At 36.2% G+C, this 8,082-nt stretch overlaps 1 protein-coding gene across 6 annotated transcripts; it reads left to right on the forward strand.

The window, feature by feature from the left end:
* Positions 1-424: 424 nt before the first annotated feature.
* On the forward strand, positions 425-6,828 carry LOC113779252 (pentatricopeptide repeat-containing protein At4g18975, chloroplastic-like). Of its 6 annotated transcripts, none has more exons than XM_027324788.1 (9): positions 425-500; positions 2,936-3,009; positions 3,871-4,121; positions 4,198-4,299; positions 4,419-4,486; positions 4,655-4,760; positions 4,951-5,094; positions 5,942-6,154; positions 6,298-6,828. In XM_027324788.1, exons 3-9 carry the CDS (start codon positions 4,056-4,058, stop codon positions 6,487-6,489), a joined length of 891 nt encoding a protein of 296 aa, XP_027180589.1. In that variant the 5' UTR covers positions 425-500; positions 2,936-3,009; positions 3,871-4,055; the 3' UTR covers positions 6,490-6,828. The 6 variants fall into 6 exon arrangements, with proteins under 6 accessions (XP_027180589.1, XP_027180590.1, XP_027180591.1 ...); XM_027324789.1 differs by having other exon boundaries at positions 3,923-4,121; XM_027324790.1 differs by having other exon boundaries at positions 3,937-4,121.
* Positions 6,829-8,082: the final 1,254 nt, after the last annotated feature.

The following is an 8,082-nucleotide window of genomic DNA, read 5'->3' on the forward strand; positions in this document are numbered from 1 at the left end:
TTATCAATTAAGTTGGATCTTGAGAACCGTTGTCTCAAATTTGACAAGGGCTTTATATCAAATTATTTTTTTTTTCAATGTAAAAACTTATGATTGTTTGGGTAACAAAAGTAGAATGTACGATAACACTAATTTAATATCAAAAGTTTTTTTTCTGGTAAAAAATTTATAACAAATTTTTTTCGAGATGCCAATTGAGTTTTTTGCAATCTTAGGGACACGCCCATCTGCGTCCATTCTTCCGTACACAATAAAATAGAAAAGAGTAAAAAATAATTAGCTACAATATTAATCCAGAGATTAATTGAAAGAGGTAACTTGATAAGAAAAATTAAAATTGGGGGTGGAAAACAAATTAAGGTAAACCTTCAAGGACTTCGACGACAACCTTAAATCCTAACGCCATAATTAAAATCGTAAAACCCTTCGCAGAACCCTCTATTCTTATAGACCAGCAAGAAGAGCAGACCTGTCAGGCCGATTTGAGGATCTTCCTTCCGGTAAAATTCATTCTCAACCCTTGTTGTTGTTTCATAGCCTTTCGGGCTTTTCTTTTTCTTTTATTTTTCTGTTTCCTCGGAATTTTGAATGTAATTGATTTGGGCCCTGAAAGCTGAATTTCATTTCCCTTGATTATGATCTATTTTGTATAGTTCTTTTAGTTGTTTGGCTTTTTTTTTTTTGGGTTCATTAGTTTTTTTTCTATGATCATCTTGATTTTGGATATTTTGATAATTTCGATTGTGATATTCTTACATGACATAAAAATATTACATTGTGATATTGAAGTAAAATGATTAATGTTTTCGCCATTTATCAAACAAATTAAGAGCATAAGATTGTGTTGGGAGGTAAAAATATGAATTAATAGATTGATGAGCTTGGAGCTCCATCATTTTCTTTCATTCAGAATTACTAAGCATGATCAAGGTGGTTGTATCTAATGTGAGAGAGCAGGGGAATTGCTCCATTCTTGAATCAAGGTGTTTGTGGTGCGAGAAGGGAGGCCATCTGTGACGAGTATTTTGCTGCATTAAGTAGAGAAGCTTAAAAGTTAATTTGGAAGTTGAATGGTTGATGGTAAGTTAAAGAAAATCTTACTGGAGGAATTTGCTTGTATTTCTGCAGAAGTGTATTGTGGGGTCATAAGTGGCTACTTTTGTGGTTGCAGTTTACAAACTTTGTCATTTTTTGTTGTAGGATGATACCCGTAATACTCATGGTGTAAATTTTGTTCCAGTTTTTATCAAAAGGTACCGTTGTAAGCTTGAGATCTATAGGTGGAGAAGGTTTTTGTGATACTGGATGTATTTGCTCGGACTTTTGTGGAAGTCCCATTTGGGAGTCGTAAGTGGCTAACTTTTGTCACTGTAGTTTACTAACTTTGTGATTGGTAACTGTAGGATAATAAGAGCAGTGCCTATGCATTTTTTGTTTCCAGCTTTTTGTTCAATAGGTACTGATCTTATAGTTGTAACAGTAAAATTTGATGTCTTGGATGCCAGTAGTAAAAAATGGTTTAGTATAGCATTTTGTTTGTTGCACAAAATCTGTGCAGTATAGATCAGTTTCCGTTCCTCTTAAATGCCTGGAAGTTTTTTTTTTCTGGAGCATGCCTGGAAGCATTTTGAAGTTTTGTGTTTTCAAAAATGCTGCCGTTAATTCATTTAGTTATTTTTATTGAGCCTTTGATGTAGCTAGCTATTTATACTAGTTGTATGCATTGATTGGCAACCATATAAAGAGCTACTGTGCCTTGGTTAAATCAGCGGTGAAGCCACCCTAACAAACTTGTCTTGTGGGATGGAGAAAACCTCAAATTGGATAGGTGAAGAGAAATGTTGATGGGGCCTCTTCATACAACCCTGGAAATGCCGGAATGGGTGGAGTGATTAGGGATGAACAAGACTGTTATTTATCAGGCTTTATGGCTAATCTGGATAAAAAAGCAATGTGGTGGCAGAATTTTGGGGGATGAACTACGGACACTCCATGGCATGGAATATGGGATACAAAAAGATTACTCTGGCGTTGGACTCACAAGTTGGGATACAATTGGTAGGTGAATCAATCACCTACCATTGGACTCACTTTATACAATTGGTAGGTGAATCAATCAGACACTGGATAAACCAAGTGTGGGAGTGTAAGATGGAGCATTGCAGGAGAGAAACGAACATGGCTGCTGATTGGTTAGCAAAGCAAAGTCTTAATAGTCAGCTAGGTTTACAAGTATGTCCGGAACCTTCTACTCATCTTAAGCAAATCCTGTTAGCTGATGCAATTTGGGTGGCATACCCACATCACGCAGGGGACCTATAGTCCTCCACTGGAGCACCAAAAAAAAAAAAGGGAGAAGAGCTATTGTGAATAATTGAACTGCATCATCTTGACTTAAGCAGAAAGGGAAAAATGTTCGATCTCCTGTCTTGAATCAAAAACTACTGAAGATGCTCTCTTTGGCTGCTTGTCCTCCTGTCCCTCTTCTTCGTCCATCTCCTCTAATTTTCATCTTGTTATGCAAATTGTGAATCTTCTCCTTTGTCTCCTTTTACTTTTCTGTTCTACCTTTCTGAGATATGCTGCTGCATGAGCTGGGAATCAGTTCTAAATCTCTGCAGTTGGTTATAAGTTTTCTGACATTAATTGTTGCGTTTAGTGTCCAAATAATGGTGAGTTTTCTGAATTTTATGGCCAAAATGCTGGAAATGGTTGTTCTGAAATTGTTGAATGACTTCGTAGTTATGTGACTATTTGTGACGGAACTTTATGTGCTGCTGGAACATTTACCAGTACTATACTTTAGATTCTGGTTATTGCCAAAGGTAATGACAAAGATGGGGCAGACACATGGGTGGTGGATAGGGGGAACACGTGGACATGGATAGGGGGGACGCTAAAAACAGAGTATTGATTTTTTCTTCAATTCCTGCAGTCTTTCCAGATAAACCTCCAATTGAAGCTCAAAAACTACAGGCTTTCAGCTTCTAGTAGGACTACTTGTTTGGCGTAAGTTGCAGTTCAATACTCTGCTCTTCGATCGTTCAATTTCTATGTACATTTTCATATATATTGTTGATTCTCAAAATTTTGTGCTATTATTTGCTTATAATGATGAAAATTTGGTGTTTTAAAGATGTGGGTTTTTCTATTTCTGCTGTGCGGATGAGGGGTATTGGGTGGGTTGGGTTGGTGGGAGATGGTTTAGGTATCATATATGTTGATGAATAACCATTTCCTAGGAAAATGTTTTGCTTTGATTTTCACTTCAATAGTTTATTTGTTGATTAACTAGTAATGGGCAATTCTTGGGTTTTTCTTTTTTTTTTTCCCTTTTTCGAGAATGCAAAACTTAAGATGAGAAAGTAAAAGTTGGGGTTGGCTTCCATGCATTTGTTTAGATATATATCCTGGAAACTATTGGATAATTTTTTTAACATCATTACTTAAGGAAAGTTTGTAGCTTTTAGATTTTTTGTTTTGGTTTTAATTGATTAAGAACAGTGAGCAGTTGAATAGCTATAAGAGATGGATATAAGTTCTTTGTCTTACCATATCATGATTGGTTTTAAAGATATATGACTATCTGTGTGAATGTTGGTTTACATTCCTCGCTACATAAATGAGGTTGTCGCAATACTATGGACATAGGGGGGTGTGAAATGGTTTGTTGCTAATGGTTTTATTGCATCAAGATATGAACTTGAATCAAGGCCTGTGGTCTAAGTGTAGTCAGTTTGCTTGCAGATTGTCTGTTGTTTGAGCTGTTTGTTGTTCATCAAGATATACGTCTACTATTTGTTGCATACTTCCTTTTCGAGCCATTCTTCCTGAATTCTGAGTCTTTAACAAACAATTGAGCAATTTCAGGTTTAGTACTAAGCTTTCCTTGAAGTATTGCCCACGCCCATTTGTGTTATAGATTCTGTTGAATAGGACTTCTTCTCAATGAGGGCATCTTGTTGAGACTAGAAGAATCAAGGTTCCTCCCGGAGTGGCTCGTTTATGGTGTTTTTTCCTGCCATGAAATTGCTGGAAATTGGAAAAGCAGAATTATGAAGAGTCCCGTTTCTTGTACGATTCAAGTTCCTGTTCAGTTACCCTTACATAGGCCCAAGGAGGTTAGCTTTGAGCTTTGGGTTTCCTGCTTGATACTTTATTGTTCTATTTGCTGATATGAAAAACTTTTTTCCCCAGATGTGGAGCACCAGAGTGAATCCTCTCTTACATTTCAAATTCGTGAATTGTAGTTTCTTTTCTATGCAGGAGGTCTCAAGTGTAATTACCTGTGCTGAAAAGGTAAGCTAGATAGATTATGTTTATTGCTTATTTCATGAATGAACAAATGTAAGGGATATTTCTACTCAGTGCATATTAAATATTCAAGCTTCTATGTCTATGTCCTTTGTGGAGTGTAGGCAAGAAGAACCGTTGTCAATGACACAAATTCTCCTGAAGATGTATGTGAATATGGATCATTTGACAGGTAGCCGTATTGTTCCAATCAAATTAATTACTTTGTATGGTTCTCTTTCATTGGTCCTTCTATGTTCAACACTTTGTTTTTTTCCTTCTGCTTGGATGTCAGTTCAGGCTTATGCTGCGGCTCATCTATATGAATGGAAGTTAAATCTCATTGTAACTTCATTAGCAGGAAATCCACAAAAATGGTCAGAAAGATGGGGAAGAAAGAACACCACTTGTGGCAGAAAAGAGATTCTGCTAGGTCTGGCCAGAAAGCACTAAATCTTGTTCGAAATGTATGTGTGGTTTTCTTTTGTTTGTTCTTAAATAGGTTATATCTTTCACTTTTTGAAGAGTTAAGTTCTTTGTATTGAAGGATGAGGACCTATTGTTTTGTTCTAATGAAAAATTTTCCCTATAAATACAGTGGTGTTCTGTGATTATTTGGCTTTGATTTCTATCTTAAGACAAAACTCAACTTGGCAGATTTCTGGACTTCCAAATGAAAAAGAGGCTGTGTATGGTGCACTGGATAAATGGATAGCTTGGGAGGCAGAGTTTCCTTTGATTGCTGCAGCTAAGGCGCTAAGAATCTTAAGGAAAAAGGGTCAATGGGTTAGAGTAATACAAGTACGGTGCTTGTAAAGTTTTTGGATATCTTTTGCTGCTGAACTTGCATGGTTGTGAGTGCTGACCTTGCTTTATGCAGCTCTGGTATTGAATGACATTTGCTTGCTAAGTCTAGGAAATCTCTCTCTCTCTCTCTCACTCACTCACACACATACACACACATATGCAAGCATATGGCCATGGGCACAAACAAATATGTAGAGAGCTTGTCTTTGTCTTAACTCAAATGCAGACAATGAGAACGACTGCTATTAGTATTTTTTTCTTGGGATATTTTCAACATAAAGTTAATCTATACGTGGATTTTAGTCGAATTATGCTTAAGAATGAAATAGTAAGGTCATCATTTGCTTTCCAAGATCTCTTTACTTCAATTGCATGTCCAAGAAACTTTCTTTTCAATATCATGGTATTAGCAATCATGTTTCCTTTTTCATCTGGAAATAGACATTGAAATGATGATGGAACTTTTTAGATGTCACTAAATTTAAGTATCGGGTGTTCCATATATGTATGATATGTATTATAAGTTTGTTTACAGAAATAATGAATTGCAGAGTTAAACACTTTGAGTGCTGGATTAGCTTTCTTGGTCTTTAGCTCTTGATGGGACTGAAACATGTTACATTTATAATGCGTTGAAGAATAATGAAATGGTTGAATAGCTTTTTTGTCTTAATTCACGCATACTGCATGCTTTTATGTGCAAAAATACAAAAATTGATGAAGTGGCCTATTGGTACTCTTGATTCATTTTGTTTCACTATGCAATGATGCCTATATCAGTATGTTGTTATGTGATTATTTAGATAGACCACTTGCATCTAACAAGATCTTTGTTACTCAGGTTGCCAAGTGGATGCTTAGCAAAGGGCAAGGGACAACCATGACAACATATGACTCCCTTCTGTTGGCATTTGATATGGATTGCAGGATAGACGAAGCTGAAAGACTATGGAATATGATTTTGCACATTCATACCCGCTCTACCTCTAAGAAGTTATTTTCTAGGATGATATCCTTGTATGATCATCACAATATGCCAGACAACGTTATTGAGGTAAACCCCTCTGGTGCCTCTCTTCCACTTTTGTTACGGGGAACTGATTTCGTAACTTCTTCTTTTTTGTCTTGCATTATGGTCTTTTTATGAAATTGTGCAGACTTAAGAACATTTCACAATCCTTGCATGCTAAATTTCAGGTATTCGCGGACATGGAAGAGTTGGGGATCAAGCCAGATGAAGATTCTCTAAGAAAGATTGCACGTGCATTTGGAACATTAGGTCAAGTAGACAAAAAGAAACTAGTTCTTGATCGCTACCAAGGTAAATGGAAGTATATCCACTTCAATGGAGAGCGTGTTAGGGTGAGAAGGATCCATTGTGATGAATAAGCTACTGAAAGAAGTGACCAATTAAATTTGAGACTAGTTCTGATGTTGGTACATGTTCTGCCCCAGTAGTTTACGCATCCCTTTTAGCAATGTACATAGGCCATTGGCTAAATGATAACTATGTTGATAACAAGAAATCTAGTGATTTGTCATGTTGTATAGGTAAAAGCAGCAGTTGGTAGAATTGGATGAAATAATTCGTTTTGTAGCTATTATTTTCTTTCATTCAAGAACAATAGAGCATCTGTTGTGGTCTTGGACACGGCTGCGGATGGTTAGTCGATACCATTCCTGGAAATTGGTGTTTATCTTGAAAATAGCAAGTGCAATTTCAATGGCTACGGGCGTGTGGCTCTTAAGAATCCTCTCTCAGTTTTTCCTTTAATTTGGTTATAATTGTCTCTTGATCTTTAATTTGATACTGCTTTGTGTTTTCTTCCAAGGTAATATTTGTTATCTAATGTATAAGTACCCTTTATAATCAATGGACTTGAACATTTTACATATGAGATGGATATGTTGATACAAATTCAGGGTTTAGGGCCAGAATCAGCTGCGTTATCATCAGTTTAAGAGTTCTGTCATCTTAAGGATGTTTTAGTCTCATGTTGGATTGTAGGGTTTCTAATTACCCTTCTATTTATAGAGGATAGAGGATGAGTAAAATTCTATTCTGCTGTAAACGTATTTCATTCCTTTTTTTTTTTCTGAACTCTGTGATGTGAAATGCTCTGTACTTGGAATTCGATATTTAATAATGGTTTCATCTTCAGCGTGGTCATAAAGAATTGATACCTTCGTCGTTCGTATTATGGGATTCATAACATTTTTGGATAATTTGCAGTTGTAAAAATATGCCTGTTAATGGAATAGGAATTTGGTGAAAATTCTAAGTAAATTAAATATATATCAATTTGACTGCCTATATTGAATCACACCATTGGGCAAGTAATCAGTGAACTCTGATTTTGAGCATGGTGAATAAGTTGGACAGGTTTTTCAGTTATGTAGAATTTGAAGATTTTTACTGACTAATTTTGTTAGATTATAATACAGTCCATATTTGCCATCATGTCCATATTATAATACAGTCCATATTCGCCAAATGAGCTCACATGCAAAACAAGAAGTGGCTAGGGCTATGATCCCTAGTTTCACTCCGATGCTCAAGTCAGAAGTTGCTAGGAGTTATATTGAGTGATTTAGGTTACCTACCTTTTCAAGTGAATAAGGTGCTGGTATTTATATTAGAAAAGATAGGTAGTAGAATGATGAGATTTACTGTTAGTTTAGTCTCGTAAGATAAGACATGACAGCGATATCAGTAGTAGGACTGAATCATAGAGTGGCTGATTGTCACATCAATCATATCAATCACCAGTCACATCATAGTGACGAGTCGAAACTTTTGATACCTCAGGTAAATAAGCCATCCCGAGATGAATTCTTGGTGAGGGGCAATTGGACCGAAGTATCCTTTGGTCCAGGCTAACCGAGATGTTTTCTTAGTTAAGGTGGCCGAGGTATTCACAATAGACATGAGAGCTTTCAAAAACTTGGACATAGAAAAGAAAAGCACACGAGAATATCTGG

Source organism: Coffea eugenioides, chromosome 8, assembly GCF_003713205.1.
Source record: "Coffea eugenioides isolate CCC68of chromosome 8, Ceug_1.0, whole genome shotgun sequence".
Classification (NCBI taxonomy): Eukaryota; Viridiplantae; Streptophyta; class Magnoliopsida; order Gentianales; family Rubiaceae; genus Coffea; species Coffea eugenioides.

Coding starts and splice junctions, on each gene's coding strand:
- LOC113779252 (XM_027324788.1), top strand. CDS start 4,056: ATGAAGAGTCCCGTTTCTTGTACGATTCAAGTTCCTGTTCAGTTACCC. Junction 5,095..5,941: donor AATGGGTTAGAGTAATACAA/GTACGGTGCTTG, acceptor TTTGTTACTCAG/GTTGCCAAGTGGATGCTTAG. Junction 6,155..6,297: donor TGCCAGACAACGTTATTGAG/GTAAACCCCTCT, acceptor GCTAAATTTCAG/GTATTCGCGGACATGGAAGA.